Genomic DNA, 19328 nt, shown 5'->3' on the forward strand with positions numbered 1-19328 from the left:
TATAAAATATAAAAAAAAAATTATATAACTATAATAGAAAAGGTAAAGTCCTATCTTTTTTTGAACTCGCCTGAAAATAGCTCATCATCTGTTGTATCTCCTTCGTGACTTCTATTCTTATTTTCTTCTGTAATATCATCATCATTAACAGATTCATCGCTTGACTCTTCTTCCTGTTCCTCTTTACTAACTTCTGTTTCATCATTATTCGCTTCAACTTTGTTTTTATTTTCTTCTTTTTTTGATTGTGTTTTGCTTGATTTTGTTTTTCTTTTTCCTTTTCGAGTTACAACTTCAGATTCTTTTTCATTTTCTTTTGTTGAACTTTTCTCAATTTTTTCTTTTTCTTTTTGCACTCGTTCTTTGTCTTTGGATTGCGCAACTTTAAGCTTACGCAAAATCGCAGTGTTCACTGTAACTCCCCAACTCTGAAATTCTTTTTGCATTTGAGCAATCTGGAATAAGCAAACATCTTTTAATCTTTGTAACTTTTCGAAAGGAACTTTTTGTACAACTTCCAATGAAGGAAGTGTAAAGTTTTTGAGCATATCTGCAGAAGGCAATGAAGATAATGAAGAAGAAGAAGAAGAAGAAGAGGCTGATGAATTTGCTTTTGATGATTGAGGAACTGATGACATTGAAGCGCTTGGAGTGTGAGATCTTGATTTTCTCGTCCGTGGTAATGAAGACAAAGTCGATGTTTGAAGTTTTGGTGTTGATGGACCTTGTGTGTTTGAATGTCTTAACGGTGAAAGTTGAAGCGATCTTTTTCGTCTCGAAGCAGATAATCTAATTGTTTTTGTTTCTTTTTCTTTCTCGTAGGATTTTATTCTAGAATTTGAAGCTAACGAAAATTGAGGAGGAGCTATCCCAAGAGAAATTGCTGGTAATAATCGAAATGGATGCACAGACTCAGGATCTCTGAAAATAACTGTTTAGAAAACAAAAAAGAGATGGAACAAACTTTTCCACAAAATCAATTGCAGTTGCAGAAGAATAAACAACATCAAGAATAGGCCTTTTAAAATTATCTGAAAAGCTATTTGAGATTTACCAATTATTTCTCAGAGAAGAAATTTCACACTTTTCCACCTTCTTACTCAAATTTATCAGTTCTTCATTTCCTGCTGCCCATTCCACTTCTCTAGCTGCAACAGATGTTGGGATATTAAATGCATCTTTTATCATTTCTAATGTAACGGTTTGGTTAAATGTTTGAGTTGATGTTTGAGCACGGAATGCTTCACAAAGATATGAAAAAGCTGACAGCTCTGATTGATGCAGCTGTAAAGACGCTTCTTCATTAGTAATCTTTGTTTTTGAATCTATAATAATAAGTTATTTTTTTTTTAATTAAACGTTGCATTTTTGAAATGAAGCAAAAAAATACCACGCGTGATCATAAATTTGAAAGAATGGGTGTTATATTTTTTGATAAAAAATTATTTAAAAACAACAAAATTTCTTTTATATCTTTATGTGTAATTTTTTGAGTATTTTACCATGAATGATAACGTATGAATGATTATTATTATATATGAAAGCTTTTTCTAGTAAATCATTTTCGATAATTTTCAAATTTATTATTAATTCATTTGTAAAAATTATAAACCACATGAAAATAATGACTCTTAATGCTAATCGAGAGGTTCTTTTTTTTTTCTTTTTCTTTTCTTTTTCTTTTTCTTTTTTTTTTTGTTGTTGTTGCTGCTGTTGTTGTTATTGAGGGAAAATTGTAAAAAAAATATTCTCGTGCAGCTTCATAGACTATTTTTTGAATGGAATGGAATGAGTATTATTCAGTGTTCATTTTTTATCAATCATTTCCATCTGCTCACAAAGAAAAATAATATTGAGCAATTTTTCATTTCGGAAAATACACCAAAAATCATTCAAAATGAGAAATTTTATCAATCAAATTAATGAATCAGCAAACAAAATATTAATATTTTTATTCTATGTTAATAATTTGAATTCGAAATGAAAATTTTTCATGTTTATTATAGGAATAAAAATAATTAAAAATTCTTGAAATTTTCTTGAAAAAATAAAAAATTTCAAAAAATTTTCTATCGTACGAAAAAATAATAACAACACACAAAATAATTTCAGATTCAAAAGTGAAAAACTGATTTACACGAAATTTCTTGACAGAGTGAATAAAGTATTGTTTGTTTTTAACAATTATAAATTCGAATGCTAAAATTATTATTTCGTTAGAAAATATTATTAATTCGTTTGCATAATATTTATTAAGAACGCAAAAATTCTCATTTTGAATAATTTTTGGTGTATTTTTTGAAAAAAAGAAATAATTATCATTATGATGATTCGATATATATGGGTGATTATTTTTGAAATCATAACTTTTTTCGGGGTATAAATTTTTCTTAGATTGTTAATTTTTTGGAAGAGAATTTGTGTTCAAAAGAAAAACTCATCACAACTGGTTCAATAATAATAGTTTCAGCACTTATAAAGAAACTGGTGTCTTTTATTGGTCTTTTCATTTTTCAGTGTTCTTTTTTTGATATTCGAAGGAAATTTTCGAACCGATCTTTTTGATTAAAGAAATATGTTTTCAAAAATAATCACCCATTTGGGTAATTCTTTTTGAAAAGTCGCAAATGTTAAATTTTCAAATAAATCTAAAATTTCATATTTTGCTCAAATTTCTGTTTCAGCTCACAAATCTCCTCAAGAATGTTTGAAATAGCATTTTCAAGAAATAGATTCCATGTTTGTGAAGTTTGTTGCATGTTAACAAAAATTTGAGCAAAATATGAAATTTAAGATTTATTTGAAAATTTAACATTTGCGACTTTTCAAAAAGAATTACCCATTTGTTTCTTAAAAACTATGTTAGTGATAAGATTCGCAATACTGACCAACGAAAGAGAAGTTTTTTGAAATGCAGACGAAGCAAATAATAAATATGAAAACATTAATTAAAGTGATAATTTCAGGAAACGTAATTCTTTTAACAAAAAATAAAGTTTAATATTTGTTATATTTTGTAATAATTTATTTCCTGATTTGATCAATGATGAATCCATTTTTCAACTTCTTTCAACTTTCTATTACAAATTTTCTAGATTCTTAGAAATAATAATTCATTAAACATCTCCAAAATTCATTTTATTGGTAATTACAAAAGTTTTTGCATAACTGTTTCCACGAAAAAAAAACATGCAACTTCAAAAATAATCATACGAATGGGTGAGAATGTTTGAAATAATGTTTTTTCTATTAAATAATTCGGATTGAAATTTCATTTTTCATATTTAAAAAAGAACGATGCTCAGAGATAATGATATATTTTGAAATTATTTTCATTAATTCATTACAAACGTTGGCTTTTCAAACAATTAAATTCCATTCAACATTTTCATGAAAATATCCTTGCCAGAACATGAAGATTTAAAAAATTCGTACGTCGAAATATCATTTTTTGATTTCAAGAATCATCACACTTAACGAAAAGAATTTACTGATCATTTTTGAAATCAATCTTTCATTTGAGATCAGATTATAAATTTTTCTTCAACTGGATAGTGAAAATTAATTTGCTTTTGAAAGAACAATTGATAAGCAAGAATACATTTGTGCTTTGCGCTTTTTTAAATATTCTTTTGTAAAAAAAATATTTTGATTAAAACTCGAACGAACGAAGGATTTCAAAATAGATCAGCCAATTACGCACTTCATGATTATTCAAAAAATACTGGAAACTTACAAACATGATTTTTTTAATATAATTAGTATTCTTCTTTCTTTCTTTTTTAAAGTTGGAAATTTTCCTGTGACAAATAAATGAAACAAGCATGATAATTCTTTTTTTATTTTCAAAGGTTCAAAAATCGAAAATTTGCAATCTCTGAAAAAAATACAGAATCCAATCAATTTTAAATAAGGCAAGAACTTTAAAATTTCACATAAATTGATAAAAAATAAACAAGTGAAATTTTCATGATAACAAATGTTTGCTGTTAAAAAGATGGTAAAAAAATACACATCAATTTGTTAATCAAATTTTGGAATAATAAAAAATTATTAGTAAGCGATCAAGATGCAAAAGCCTGGAGATTGGAACTGCCCAGTATTATTTATAGATTTACGTGTTGATAAGATATAATGCACAACTTTTACACAATATCATTTTTCAGAATTGTCAATTCATGAATTATGCACGAAGAGCAACATGCTTTAAATGTGGAGCGACAAAAGATGGTTTAAAACCATCTTCCTCCACAGCCCATGAAGTTCCTCGTGCACCTGTAAAAACACGTCCAGGTGATTGGTTTGATTATATGCTCATATTTAATACAGGAATTTTACTACAAACTTTTTCAATTTACTGTTTTTGATCCTAAATCTTCAGGATTTGCTCTTCATGTGGTGGAATCAATTTTGAACGTCGATCCTCTTGCTATAGTTGCGGGGCTCCAAAGATTGGAGGTTTTGCAAGAGCTCCAAGACGTCGCATTCAACAAAGAGAAGGAGATTGGATCTGTGATTCTTGCAAAGCTCACAATTTTGCGTTTCGCGATTCATGCAGGCAATGCTTTGCAAAGAAATCTCCAACTGCTCGTGTTGTCACTGGAGAAGAAGCACGAGAGGGCTATGTTGCAAGAGAAGGAGATTGGGAATGTAATAAATGTAAAGCTGTATGTATTTATTTTTATAAATTTATTTAAATACATTTTTTATAATGAAAATGAAATGTAATTTTATTTTTTGCATATATTTTACAAGAAAAATTTTGCATTCAGAACTGAATGTTTCAGTTGTAAAGCTCCAAAAGCCTAAATTAACGATACAATTCACAAAATTTTAATAAAGAAATTAAAGAATGAATAAAAAAAGAAAGATATAGTTTTGACTCTTTGCTTCAAACAAACAATCCTCACGTGCTTTTTGATGACAAATAAATGATTAAGGATATCAGCTGATCAAAAGTGCGTTTGTGGGTTAAACTTCCTAAATATCTTCTTAAAACAAAAACAGGCATCAATTCAAAGCATAATATTACTTTGTGTGCAATTCCTTTAAGAATTATTCTTTCTTTTTCAATAATTCTTTTGCCTTGAAAGAATATGAGCCAATCATTTAGAGAAAAGTTACATTTGTTTAAAGATCGCTTAACAAAATCTTTAACACTGTATCTGTTAACAGGAGTTGTTCATATGATTTCTCTTTTCGTTTCTGCAATTCTTCTTCTGGTATATGCAAATCAAGAATGCACAACTCAATATGAAAGTTTAGAAGATTGTAAAAATGATCACCTCAAGTACCAAGCATATACTCCTATTTTGATTGGTGCTTCAATTTTCTTTGAGTGCTATAATGTTGCCGGCGTATGGAATGGTTTGCTCTTTTCAAAATACATCTTTTTCAGTTATTGTTTCTTTTTCGAAGGCAACATGATTCAAATGATGGCATTCATTGCTGGAGCTACTTTTATATTGTTTTTTTCTATTTTCCGTGTATTTTTTTCGACTGTAATTGTATTTGCAGGTTGAGATTTTTCTGTTTATTGACTATTTAACTGAAAAAAATTAAAGATTCATATGTTTTATTCGGTATAAGTGCGGTTGCACTGATTATATATATATTAAGTGCTATATTTTCACGTAATGATTTTGGCTGGGCGCATTACCTTCAAGCTACAACCGTGAGTCAGTTGAGTTTGTGAAGTTTAATTTTTTAACAAAAATAAAAATCGTTACAATTAATCTTTTATCAAATCCAATTTGTGCGGAATATATTTATGTGTTTCAATTTTTCTTTAATTTTTAATTCTCCAACAGAACTCTTGAAAATAAGACATCTTCTTGTGCCACTTTGCCACTACGGATGCTTTATTTCAATTTGTGCCTTAGTTTTTCTTCTTTTCTTTCGAATTCAAAAAGATTTCGTGTTTGCAATTATGATAGTATGGAATATTTTGGTTTCATTTTTTGGAAGATTTTCTTTTTTGGATAATGTTTTTTAACATTTTTTCAAAAATATTCTCTTTTAAAAATGATTTTTATTTAAAAAAAAAAATAACTTATCTCTTATTTAAATGAACCTTTTGATTTTTACACGAATAGGTTGTAATTGTTCTTCTTGTAATTTATGCAGTCGTTATGATGATACTAGTATGCAATATATTTTAATTCATACATAACTTTTTTATGAATTTACATTCTTAACACTTTTTAATACAGGTTAGTAAGCAATATTCAGTTGCTGTGCTATTCTTTGGGTGCTTATCTGTACTTCCTGCTGGATATTCACTTGCTTCCTCAATTGTTGCTTCAACCAACAATGGCCGTGGATATAAAGTTCTTCCCATACCCCTTCTTTTGTTTCTCGGTGTGATTTTGAGATTTCAATGTTTCATTTTTCACTTTCCAATATTTATTCTGCTGTTTTTCTTTCTTTCTTTCTTTTTTTTCACTTGAAACATAAAAATTTTGGATTTTTAACCCGATTCAATTAATTTTTAATTTCTATTTGATTTTATTTTCATTTACGATTTTCCTGTATCATTTATGCCACTAGGAAGCGTTGCTTGCGTTCTTTTAATTGCAGTTAGTGTTGTAAGCATCATTTATTTCTATCAATATAGAAAGTTATTTTCTCCCAAAGAAGAGAAAGCTGAGAACAAGTATTTGATTCAAGAAGATAAATAAACAGAAAGGGTCATAGAAAATATATTTGTTTAATTGTTTGAAAGAGATTTATTAGCACTTTATGTAGAATTCTTCCTTCATTAACATTTGTTTGATGGATTTTTCGGAGTATTTTTTTAACTTATTTGTAATTCTATAAATCTACTCATGTAAAATAAATCCTTTTTCTAAATCTGTTCAATGATTTTTCCAAATATTTATTCTTTCCGAAGAAAATTTTTGTTTTGAGAGATTAAGTATATTATCTAATAATGAAATTTTGATGAAAGCTTGTGTTTTGTTTTGTCTCATTTTTTTTCCTAAAATAAAAATAAAAGGGGATTATCTGAATCAATGAATAATGTGCACACAACAAAGGTTATATATATATACATTGGATTCTATTTAGATGAAAAACAACATCCTTTGATAACCATAATATGAAACTGATAAATTTATTTTTTGTTTAATCAGATTCAGCAACATTTGTTTTTGCATCAAACATTGCAAAAAACTAAAACACTGAAAGCTATACATCTTGACCTCTTGATGCTATCTTCATGGTCTTTCAAACGAAAAACAAAAATTTTTCAATTATTAGCATTTCTTCGACCTACAAATATGACTGGAAAAAAATTTCTTCAACAATTATTTCATTTTACATCTTCATGTAGGATCATTACTTGTATTGCAATAATTTTACTTGTAACCTGCGATAATAATACAATTTACATAAATCAAAAAAATGGATCCGACACCAATGATTGCGGAGAAAATGTTGAAAATTCCTGCAAAACACTGCACAAGGGTATTTTGATGTCCTCAAAAATGATTCAAAAAGATACAATCAATATTTTTTTGAAAGATTATTCTTCAAGAGAAAATGGAACTGAATTAACGATAAGCAATTTAAATCTTAGCATTTATAGTTTAGATAAATTGAGTTGTTTAATTGACATTGATCTTAATGATGAGTCATCAACATTATTTTCAATTGACGATGAATCATTTTTAAAATTGAATGAAATATCTATTCAACATAGCAATGAAAGAAATGCTCAAAAAGACAAGAAGATACTGCACCTAAAATCAAATTTCAAGCATTTTGTTGAAGTTAGTGAAGTAAGTATTATTTGCAATGAAAATTCGCAAAATTCGAAATATACTTGTTCTTGGTTTGTTGTTGAATCAGGCGAATTAATTCTAAAATTCATATCTTTACCGGAAAATGTGCACACTAACGGAGGATCATTTGTTTATCTCGGACGCTTTGCATCTTCTCTGAACATCATCAACACAACATTCAGCTTTTTCTCAAGCGAGGACGATTCTTTCTCATCGATTGTATCTCATCAACTATTCGAAGCTTGCTCGCGCGACAACAGAATAAACACCAAAAGATTTGGTACTTCATGCGAATTGCAAGTGAATTTTCTGAATGTGACAATGGACAACTGCACGTCCTCTTCGGATTGCGGAGGAGCTATGTCTCTCTTGATGGGTGAATTAACATCACTGACTCTGGAAGCCAGCAACTTTCACTCCTGCGGATTTGACTTCAACAAGTCAAGTGAACATCCGTTCAGAGGTGGAGTGTTCTATCTATGCATTGACGAGGCTGCCACGTCCACTGAGCTCAAAATCACCGACTGTCTGTTTGAATTCAACATGGCCTCAGATGGCACCTGCTTCTTCGTGCTGTACCCGCCCAGCTTCGCATTCCGCCTGCCTGTGCTTTATCTGTCGCAGCTGTCATGCTGCCCGTTCGACTCCTCATTTGCTTTCGAGGGCTGCCCCACGACTAACACCAGCCACGTGGTTGATCTGACCCCGATGATTGTGGAAGAGCTGGAGAATGTCTTTGTTGGAGGAGAAGAAGCAAGCGACTGGTTTGGCTGCGGGACAAGCGAGAAAGCGCGCTGCAAGACGTTCACAAGCGCGCAGAAGAGGCTGCGCGGGCTGACAGACGCCGAAAGCAGGAAACGGACGTTTGGATGTGCCAATCTGCTCATTAGTAAGCCGTTTGTGGCGCATGGACACAGCAAAGTGGAGAAGAAGACAGGAAGAGGAGGAGGAGAAGAAGAAGAAGAGGTGGTTTTTGAGGTGGATGGGGCAGCGGAAGAGATGATAGGGAAGAGTGCGCTGTCGACAGACGAGGAAGTTGAGTTTTTCAACATCACGTTTTCTGACTGGACAAACACAAATGCGAATCTGGCAGACTCACTTTTTGGGTGTGACGAGCTGTTTGGAGTGATCAAATTGAAGCACTGTGAGTTCAAGCACATGGAGCGTTCAGTATTTGCTTCTCTGTTTGATGCGAAATCCAATGAAGAGCATACACTGCCAATTGCAATTATTTATCGGGGATCTTTTATTGTCAGCTCTTCAAAACTTTTTGGCTGGTCATCATCATCATCATCATCATTTTCTTCTTCTCATTCTCCAAGTCTAATTCAGCTTGATGCTGGAAGCTCATTTTTCTTGTACAATTCTTCATTTAGTTCATCTAATACATTTTCCACATCATTCATTTCAACTGTTGAAAGACCCTCTCTTACAGACACAGCTAATCTTCAACCTCATCCAATGAGTTCTGATTCACAATCACCAATTCCATCTTCCTCACATTCTTCTTCTAGTTCTTCTTTCTCTTCTCTTTCTTCTTCTACCAATTCTTTTTCTTCTTCTTCCTCTTCAAAAAAGCGAAATCTCTTACCATCCAAGCGCATTCCATGGATATCTCCTCATCCTTCTATTGCTCGTGTATTTATTTATTCATGCAACATCTCTATTTCCACAGACGACGAAGCATCTTCTCTAGTCAATCCTCTCTTTAATTCTGAGTCTTTTTCATTGTCGTCGCCTTCAACATCTTCTTCTTTTTCTTCATCTTCTTCTTCTCCACCCCACAATTCATTCTCATTTCACGTCCCTCTTTCATTCGATGCCAGCGACACATGCTTCACCAACTGTGTGTCACAGGCTTGCCGCGGAGGCATTGTCTTTCTGCCTTTAAATGCCGACAACCAGCTTCTGCTGAACTTACTCACTTTCAATTGGATCAACCCTTCTTCTGCTCATTTGCATTCAGCCAATAAATTTTCTTCACTGGGAAATGATTCTGCGTGTTCTGACTCTTCTGCTTCGAAGAGAAAGTGTCAAACATCTTTCACTGCTTCCAATACATTGCAGCAGCAACAGCAGCAGCAGCAGCTTGGAAAAGCCATCTATCTGTTTGTTGGGGTTGATAAACCAGAAATACAGATCACTCTGTTCCGTACAACCAAATATCAGGAATTCCCACACACCATCTTTGTCCATCTAGCCACCCCAGATGCACAGCTGACCAATTCGATGTTCCGATTGAACAAAGACATTCAATCACTTCCTCCCTTTTTCATCTCGAAGTGCTCAGATCCGCAGGACTCGCCTGATTTGATAGAGGACATGGTCATTTTGCTCGGAAAACAGCAGCTTCAGAACGAGGTGTTTGCGTCGAGTCTGCAGAGCGACTCAGACAGCTGCGGAGATTCAGAGAGCAGCGCCTGCGGCAGCATCCGCACGGCGGTGGGGAAGCTGGCGCTGGAAAACGGGCAGCTGGTTGTGGTGAAGGAGGTGGATGTGTTCGAAGCCATAGACTTGTCCAACCTCTTTGTGAAGAGTTCAGAGAATGTGACAGCAAAGATGGTGTTCCATCCACCTCTTGTGTCGTCTCAGGAGATGCTGGTGGCGAACAGAGACGAGCTGACGCTTCTGTACCTCGCCCTGCGTGTCAGTGCTTCTGAACAGGATGAGCCAAAAGTGCTGATCCACTCAGCAGGAAACTCGTTGTTGGTGAACTATTCTGACCTGTCCTCAGACTACCAGCGCTGCAACATGATCTTCTTTGAGGTGGTGTCTGGCTCTCTGACAGTTGTGGCGTCTTCCACATTCAACATGGACTGCATAGGGCCTGTCTTCTACTTCCAAACAGAAGGCGCCATTGATTTGTCCTCCGTTGAACTCAGACACAACATCCTGCGCAACGCTGCTGCAATCCATTTCGAATCGCCTCTGTTTTCTGTGTCGCCGCCGCGGAAGACGAAAGATGCCCTCAGTTTTACTCGGCTGGGCTGCCTCAACACGACGCGGGTGCAGTCAGACGCGTCCATTTTGGAGGCGAAGGAGCTTTCGGAAGACGAAGGGATCGGGTTCACAGACTGTGTCTTCTCAAACTGCACGACAGAAGACGATTCGTCGTCGATTCTGCATTTTGTGGATGTGGCCAGACTCGGATTCAGATGCTGCAACTTCAGCGGGTGGCATCCGATCCCTGCGGAAACTCAACGGTCGCTTGGTTCTTCACATACATTTTCACATTCATCTTCACTTTCTTCTTCTTCTTCTTCTTCTTCTTCTTCTTCTTCTTCTTTGCAACCGGATTCTTCTCCTTCCACTTCAATATTCAATCAACCAACACAATCCTCACCCTCTCTCTCCATCACATGTGACTGGCAGAGCGCGCTCATCCACCTCATCCGTTGCAGCACATTCGTCAACGACTGCAACTTCAAAGGCACTGTCCGCACTGCCCTCTCTGCGTCTGGCGGAGTACTCACTGTCTACAACACCAGCTTCTACCACAACGGCTTCGTCGACAGCCGCTTCCCTTCCTTTGAGCAGAACGTCGTGTGCCGCAGCGGGGCAGAGGTGAACCTCAAAGACATCTACACGCCCTGCCGAGACAGGAGCGAGGAAGGGAAAGAGTGCCCGCTGTGGATCCTCAACAGAGGCTGTGTGTTTCAAGGGCTGGAAAAATATTCTACTCTTTTTTTCACTCCGACTGTGGCGTCTGTGGAGAAGCAAGTGGAAGACTCTTCTGTGAAGCTGCTGATAAAGGGAAGCTATCTGTTTCCTTGTCTCCGCGGGTGCTGCATTGCATCGCAGGACAGCAGCGGAGCCACCATGCTCCACAAAGACATCCCATGTTTTGTTACAAGCCAGCAAAGCGAATGTGAAATGGAGGCAGAGACGACTAAAGTAGCATTACAGTTGGAAGCCGATAGAGCAACAAAAGTTGGTCTTGTTGTGTTTTATGAAGGGCGAAGCTCTTTGCTCAGCACCCCGTTTGTTGCTGTTACAGACGCGCTGCCACGCAAAAGAGATTTTACAGTCATAATCATCGTGACTGTATTGGTTTCTGTGCTGATTATTGCCATTGGAACGGGGTTGACAATTTTCGTGATACACAAAAGGAAAAAAAGAAAAGATCAGCTTTCTTGCTCAAAGACAGAGGCAGAGCAGCCAACAAGCACAGAAAGCGACGTGGTCCGCTCAATGCTGGTGAATGAGAGCAACACAAGCACTTTTCTGCTTTCCCAATCAAGCAACGGCGGGTCTGCTGAATCAAGCAATGCGTTTCAATCAAGACTGTTGGATATAAGCAGATTTGAAATTGAGATAGATGATACAGAAATAAGAGATGCAATCAAAAAATTAAGAAAAGAGCGATTTCAAATTCCTGTTGATTATCAGCCTCCATTTCTCGAAAATTAATATTGAAACACAAATTGAAGTTAATTATATTTATGTATTTCAAAATTACTGTTAAATGCATTATTTTTTGTTTGTTTCATGATTTATCTTTTAATTGCGTTATGCTCATTTTTTTATTTTGGAATTATTATGTATTAAAAGTTCTTTATTCAGTATTTTCGACAGTACTAAAGTTGGATTGAATAACTTGATCATATTTGATCATACCCTTATTAGTCGTTTCCTTCAATAAATAAAAATAATAACGTTTACTCGTTATTCACAAAGCGAATAACTTTGAAAGAAATCTTATGTTAATTCATAAGATTTTTTTCTTTCTTTGTGCTGTCTTATATGGCTTGGAAAATGAACCAGATAGAAATTTTTCATCTTCATCAATTTCTTCTGTTCATGATAATGAGCAGGCATATCAAGATTCCAGCAAAAATCCGAGCTGTATTCATGACAATTATATTGCAAATAGCATGAACTTCAATGCTAAAGCTACAAATATTCACTTTTCTTCACAAAAGCAGTTTTTGTTTCTATTGAGGAATACTTCCGCCATGGCAATTTCACTTTTATTTTATCAGGCGCCAAATTCATCTTGCTTTTTAGTGGCAGAAGATTCGAACTTTGAGTTTCGTTCATCTTCTTTTATGTCTGTAAATTGTTTTCAATCACCATTTCATATTTCTTCAAGCTACCTTCACTTATCAAATATATCATTTCCGTTTATCTGCACATCTCTATGTGTCAAACCTTCTAATCCAAAGAGAAAAGATTTTTACAACTCATTGATCTTGGAAAGCTCATCCTTTTTTTCCAACCAGCTTTTGGGCCCTTTGATAGAATCCACACATTTTGCAAAATTGCAAATTGAACACACTTCATTTATTAATTTAACATGCAAGAGTTCTTCAAATTTTTTATGTCGCGAAGATTCTTTTCATCATGAAAAAGAAACTTCCTTTTCAACAATATTATTTTCATCTTCTTCTGTTGAACGTATATTTGCTCCGTTATCACATACGCTTGTTCATATCGAAAATAGCATGCACAAAAGTTTTATAACCAACTGCAGTTTTACATCATGCGCAACTGTGTATTCTAATCATCAAAATATTACTTCCAGTTCTTCTTTTTCATATGATTCATTCGAAAAATGTGAAAGCACAAAAGGAGGTGCAATTTTCGTCAAAGGAACTAACGAAAGTGAAGTAATTACGCTGAAGGTGGATCATTGCACGTTCCAAAAATGCAACGCACAAAGAAGATATGATGCATCTGGAGAGGGAGGCTCTGTGTACTTGTGCGGAGCAGTAACCGCGGAATTTACCAACAGTGACTTTAATCGTAGCACAGCCTCAGAAATTGGCGGTGCAATATTTTCTATTCCTCTTGCAACAGAAGTTGAACACGCGTCAAAAACAGAAGCACATTCATCATCATCTTCTGAGGCTTCGACTTCCTCATCCTCTTCAAAATATTTTTCAATCACAACCCAGTCGAGACCGTATTCGAGCAAAAGTTTATTTAAGTCAAGTCTATCTACAGCTTCATCCATTCATCCTGTGCTCAGCATTGATTCGTGCCTTTTTCGGGATTGCGGATCATATATTGGCGGCGGTCTGTATGTCTGCTCTTCTTTGCAACCGCAAATCACAATTTCAACGTTCAGCGATGCGCTGAGTGTCTTCAAATCAAAATTTTTGAATTGTCATTCTGATATTACTAATTTGACTAAGTCTCGTATTGGTGGTGGAGGCATCTATTTCAGCGGATCGTCTTATTTTCAGATGAGCGAGACGAATTTTGGAGAATGCAGAGCCTCGAAAAGAGGAGGCGGGATTGCGATGATGCTTTTAGTGGAAGAATCTGCGTCTCGGAAGCTTTTATCATCGACTTCTGCATTTTCCTCGGTCCTTTCGGAAGATGCGGAGTTTACCTTCAAGGAGTCGTTTCCTTTCACTTATTTGATATTTGACAAAAGTTCTGCAGAAGATGGAGCAGATGCCATTTTTGATTTCGCGTCCTGCTCTCCAGAAGTGTCAGAGGCACTTTCACAGACAAGTCCATTCGACAAAGCAACTTGCTTCTCGCGCTTAGAAGATTCACGCATTTCTGTTCTGATTAATCCTTCTATTCCTTCAACACTCTCAGAAAGCGAAAAAGATACCAGTCAAAATCCTCCTCATTGCTGCAAAGATAACCAGGAAGCTAAATACAACTCGTTTTCTGAGCCGATTGAGGAATTTGGAGATTCAGAGTATGAAATCATACAAAAAGATGAATGGGTGCCTCTGCCAACACTGCTTTATGTTGATTTCAGCAACGAGTCGAGCAAAACGCCCTTTTGCGGGCATGCAAAGGCGAAATGTCAAACAATATGCGATGCAGCTAGGACGGCAGAAATAAAAGAGTGCTCTCGCCCAGTTGAAGTGATTCTGGAATCAGCTTCAGTTGACGAGCCAAAGGGAATTGAAGTGTTTTATTATCCCGTCATATTCAGGCCAAGTGATAAGCTCAAAAATGCTGTGCGCGCAAAGGCAGGCTCAAAGACTACTTATACATCTTCGGCAAAGTCCGATCAGGTGCCAATGAGATGCGCAACTGTCAATTTTGTACCTGCAACTTCTACTCCGGATTCGTTATTGAATACAAACCATTACTCAGTAACCCTCACGGACATGTGTTTCAACATGAAGCAGAGTGATCAATCGTCAACAGAAAATAATTTTTTAATAATCTCGCAATCTGATGATGAAAGTTTCTTTAACATCACTCGGTGCACCCTTATTGCCACGTTTTCCGATCCAAGTTCAGGCATTTTTGAATCACAATTGATATCTGTATTGGCTACAGAGATAATCATCAATGATTTTGCAGTTTACAACATTAATTCATCTACCCAATTTGCCGCATTTGTTTCACAAGGTTCGATGACTGCCACATCGATAAAAATTTGCCAATCAAACTTGACTTCGACAAATGTATTTTTTTCGTTCACATCATTCAAATCGTTAACACTAAAGAATTTTACAGGAAGCGATTTAAAAGGGACCTTGTTGCGGCTGGTTGGAATTAAGAATGTGACAGCGTCAATCGCAGATATTAGAGTCTCGCGCGCAGGATCGATAACATTGATGGAAGCCATGGGATTTAGCGAGTTTACGATGACCGATGTTCGTGTTGAGGATTGCCGCGCAAATGGTACGTGCATTTGTGTAGTTGAAAACGGAGAAAATGTTCAACATGAAGGAAATGGAAACAAAACTCCGACAACATTCAAGATTAATTCTATTTACTTCTGCAACGTAACTTCCATTGGGCTTATGTCAATTTCTTTTTCAACTGTTTCTGCTGTTATCAATGATGTTACAATCAAATCGTGCAATTCAGGACAGATGAGTTATTTAGCGGCAAACATAAATGAGCTTCAAAACTTTCTTGCTATTTCAAATTTGGCGGCAACCACTCTTACGTCCCAATCACAGCTTATTAGTGCCAATTTGGGAAATTCATTTTCGCTTATAAACAGCACAATATCTGACTGCAACTATACCTATTATGGAATGTGTTTGCAAGCTACACCGCAAACAGTTATAAACGGTAATGGTACTCTTCTCATTGAATGGGGCGAATGGAGCAACATTATAACATCATATAACTTTATTGTCATTAACAATATTGAAGCTAATGTTGTATTCCGCCATCTGACATTGAGAAATATATTTACATATTATACTCCATTCTTCAATTTTATGATGCGCAACACGTTAGGCAACGACAAATCCAATATAATTATCGACAACTGTTCATTAGAAGATGTGAGATGCGTCAACGCATCTGTTCCTTCGCTTATTTATTCTTTAGGAATGAATTCTATTCGCCTGAACTGTACAAACGCACAATTTTCCAATTGCATTATGAATGAAACATCTTCAATGCTCATAAAGATAAGCGAAAATCCAGCGTTCTTTAGGAATTGCACATTTGCAACAGGCTCAGTTCCTATTTCATCCAATCAAATTCCAATTCAACTGGAGCATGACCAGAATTTAGGGCAAGATTCGCAATCTTTGAATGGACAATGTGGTATGCTGCATTCTGAATCCAATTTACAGAGTTCTGCTTCATTAGAGGATGACTATCATTGCACTTGGGGCACAGGGATTATGTATCTTATAGAAACAAACGCTCAATTCGAGCAATGCACTTTCAAGGGATTTTGCCAAGGAGCGATTTATGCAACAAAATCTAATGTTACAGTTAATTCATGCCTTTTTGAGAAGAACTCGGCAGGCTTACAGAAATTTCCATCAATGAGCCGAAACGTTATGTGTACAGATTCTGGAACATTGAGCATGAGCGACAAAGATATTCCAAGCTATTCAACAAAACGCCTTATAAATACTGAACAAGAATTATTTTCTGAGAGAAAGAAACAGCATTTTGTGGGATTTGACGAATACAATGATGATGCTGTTATAAACGAAGCAAACGATGTTACTTATAATTTCTTAACTTCACATCGTGATCGGCTGTGGATTAGTGCAACAAACTGCAACTTAACAGGAACGATACAATCTTTTGATTACCTTCTTTTTAAACCTGCTTTGACTGAAGTGCAAAGAAGTGATGATTCCTCAACAGGACTATCAACACTGATTTGCAAAGGAACGATGCTAATGCCGTGTGGGCTCAGATTCTGCCTGAAGAGTTTCGAATTGGACACCAATATAACAAAGCCAATCTCTATTTTCTCATTCACTCAAATAACAAACGAAACATGCGCAATGATGATTTTACAAACCTCAACATTTACAGGAGCCAAGCCAACAACAACTATTTCTGCTGGAGTAGCAGTTATGTCAGATACAGGGATGCAGCAGAGCAACTGGATAGAAGTGCAGAAAGGAGTGCTTCCAAAGCCAGTTGAACCAGATGAGCCAGATAAACCCCAAAACGGTAGCACAAAAGACAAAAACGAAAAGATGTCAATAATACCTTTTCTGACACAAACTCAGTTCATAGCTGTTGTGATTTCCGTTTCGTGTGTGCTGGCTGTCATTGTTGTTTTGATTTCCTGCTTTGCTTTTCGAAAACGGTCAAAGGTAAAAAACGGGATAAATTATCAGAATAACAACGGCAAATCGAAGCAGGTAATGGAATTGCAGCATGGATTAGATTCTTCTATCGAGAAAGATGGCACGACAAGCAACAAGAAAGGGAAAAAGGCTCTTCCGAAGGTCGTGAATCTTTGCAAAATACATCAAACTCCAAAGAAAACATACAGCGAACGTATCAAAGATTGGCTGAATGAGCGCAACAAATATTCAAGCAAAGGGGAAAAGAACTGGGATAACGAAACAGAAGGAAGTGATCTTTCAATTCCTCTGAACATAAATGATAATGAAATTATTGAGGAAAAATCAAAGTATTTAAGTGGTGCATCGAATTTGGTGGAGAATGAGTATACTTTTGTGTCACTGCCTTCATTCAAAGGATTTGATGGAAGTATCCAATCTGGCCCGATGAAAAGAAAGAGGAGCTCAAAAACAGAGGGAGATCGAGACAGCATTGCAAACAGTCTTTTGGATACGTCATCAGGAAACGAGCTGCAGCTTGGTTCTGTATTTGACGATTGTCGCTCGACTGTGGCATTTGCAAAGTCTGCTTGCCAGCAGTTGGACTCTCTGAATTTATTCCCCCAAACGATATCAGCAGCTGGCTCTGCTTTGAAAGAAGCGAACGTTCAAGAGCAAAAAGAAAAACAACATTCAACACTCTTATCTGCCTCTGATTCTGTAAATGCTGCTAATCAGATGCAGTGCTATTCACCACCTCTTGTTCATGTGTTCAAAGATGGTGAAGACGTTGTTCAATCAGAACTTACTACGCCTTTTCCATCTTCTTCTGACACTTCAATTCCTGTTCTTACCAATCCTTCAGGAGAATCTCTTTCGAAGAATTCAACTTTACACTCCAAGACTAATCCAAATAAAAAATCATCTTCACGACTCTCTTCATCTTTATCATCAACTTTTTCATTTCCTGCCCTTTCCTCATCTGCGTCTTCGTTTATATCGAGTTCTTCTTTTACTCCGGTTTCAACATTTTCCACTCCTTCAAACACTTCATCATCTTTTTCAATCAACGCTCATTCACATTGCATATCTTCCTCTTCCTCATGTTCTTCTCATTCACCTATTTCTTCATCAGAGCAGCATTCATTGCAGAGACGTGAGTCTATTTCACTTCATTGGCCTACCTTAAAGAAGCACAATTCTCCACATCACCAGCACCATCACAAACACTCACCTCATCATCGGGCATCCCCTCACAGTAGTTCTTCTCGTAAAAGCCGCTCACCTAATCCAAGGCACAAGCCTCCATTCTTCTCTCCGTATAAGCAGTCCTCTGCTCTCGGTGCTTCGTGCATCCCACTTCAAAACCAGATGCCGCATAAGTTTGGAATTAGCTCTACTGAAGAAAACGACCTTTTGATGGAATTATGGTTTTTGAAGCATTGCATTCCAGCAGACGTGCAATATCCTGAGCAAGAATAGAGTTTTAATCATCATTTAGTTAAATATTTGCTTTTATTTATTTATTTATTTATTTTTATTTTTATTTTTTATTTCTTTTGAAAAAGTGGTATATTTCTGTATTTGGCGTTCACTGTTATTTTTTAATTGATTTGAATTTTTGCTGAAAAATTCTGGAGGAACTGTTTTCGTCAATTCGGTTTTAAACTGAAATATATGTAATTTGACGTTTCATACTTTTTTTTCAAAGCATGAGGATAAATTAATAATACCTTATACTCATTAACAAGCTATTTTTTTTGTAATGTTTATTTAATGTTTAATTTTATCTTTGAAAATTTTTTTTCTATGATGTGTGACTCATCTTAAACACATTGAATGTCCTCAGGGAAGTTCGAAATTATCAAATTAGTTGATTATAAAACGAAAGCCCTGAAGATTTCCTATCAGTGAAACCAGTCTTTCGATTGTCTCAATTTTCCATATTGAATAAAAAAGATGATTTGATCCATAATAATTAAAAAAAAGTTGCAAAAATATAGCAACCATAAAAAATTATTATTTTGAAAAAAATATAAAACTTCAAAAAACAATTCAATTTTTG

At 35.4% G+C, this 19328-nt stretch overlaps 5 protein-coding genes across 5 annotated transcripts; 4 read left to right on the forward strand and 1 right to left on the reverse strand.

Moving 5' to 3' along the window:
- Positions 1-50: 50 nt before the first annotated feature.
- Positions 51-1403, reverse strand: MONOS_1040 (uncharacterized protein; the record flags this gene model as incomplete). Its single annotated transcript, XM_067862848.1, has 4 exons — positions 51-921; positions 965-1018; positions 1085-1325; positions 1391-1403. 4 exons carry the CDS (start codon positions 1401-1403, stop codon positions 51-53), a joined length of 1179 nt encoding a protein of 392 aa, XP_067730062.1.
- A 2653-nt stretch (positions 1404-4056) lies between these two features.
- Positions 4057-4873, forward strand: MONOS_1041 (putative Zn-finger in Ran binding protein and others domain containing protein). The gene is made up of 4 exons (XM_067862859.1): positions 4057-4099; positions 4167-4300; positions 4382-4667; positions 4756-4873. The coding sequence occupies exons 1-4, from the start codon at positions 4070-4072 to the stop codon at positions 4807-4809; spliced, it is 504 nt and encodes a 167-aa protein (XP_067730063.1). The 5' UTR covers positions 4057-4069; the 3' UTR covers positions 4810-4873.
- A 380-nt stretch (positions 4874-5253) lies between these two features.
- MONOS_1042 (uncharacterized protein) lies at positions 5254-6680 on the forward strand (the record flags this gene model as incomplete). The annotated part of the gene is made up of 8 exons (XM_067862870.1): positions 5254-5259; positions 5292-5367; positions 5419-5517; positions 5565-5687; positions 5811-5935; positions 6096-6143; positions 6213-6360; positions 6550-6680. The coding sequence occupies 8 exons, from the start codon at positions 5254-5256 to the stop codon at positions 6678-6680; spliced, it is 756 nt and encodes a 251-aa protein (XP_067730064.1).
- A 419-nt stretch (positions 6681-7099) lies between these two features.
- Positions 7100-12448, forward strand: MONOS_1043 (uncharacterized protein). Its single transcript, XM_067862880.1, has one exon. The coding sequence runs from the start codon at positions 7209-7211 to the stop codon at positions 12192-12194; it is 4986 nt and encodes a 1661-aa protein (XP_067730065.1). The 5' UTR covers positions 7100-7208; the 3' UTR covers positions 12195-12448.
- Positions 12449-13228: 780 nt separating this feature from the next.
- On the forward strand, positions 13229-19009 carry MONOS_1044 (uncharacterized protein; the record flags this gene model as incomplete). Its single annotated transcript, XM_067862890.1, has 1 exon — positions 13229-19009. One exon carries the CDS (start codon positions 13229-13231, stop codon positions 18743-18745), a length of 5517 nt encoding a protein of 1838 aa, XP_067730066.1. The 3' UTR covers positions 18746-19009.
- Between the last annotated feature and the right edge of the window lie 319 nt (positions 19010-19328).

The sequence above is a fragment of the Monocercomonoides exilis genome (assembly GCF_001643675.1).
Source record: "Monocercomonoides exilis strain PA203 chromosome Unknown scaffold15-1837935, whole genome shotgun sequence".
Classification (NCBI taxonomy): Eukaryota; Preaxostyla; order Oxymonadida; family Polymastigidae; genus Monocercomonoides; species Monocercomonoides exilis.

What these genes read in the sequence shown, in the direction of transcription:
- MONOS_1043 (XM_067862880.1), top strand. Translation starts at nt 7,209, where the DNA reads ATGCTATCTTCATGGTCTTTCAAACGAAAAACAAAAATTTTTCAATTA.
- MONOS_1041 (XM_067862859.1), top strand. Translation starts at nt 4,070, where the DNA reads ATGCAAAAGCCTGGAGATTGGAACTGCCCA. An exon ending in AAAACACGTCCAGGTGATTG is followed by an intron (nt 4,301 to 4,381) that starts GTTTGATTATAT and finishes CTAAATCTTCAG; the next exon opens with GATTTGCTCTTCATGTGGTG. An exon ending in AATGTAATAAATGTAAAGCT is followed by an intron (nt 4,668 to 4,755) that starts GTATGTATTTAT and finishes ATATTTTACAAG; the next exon opens with AAAAATTTTGCATTCAGAAC.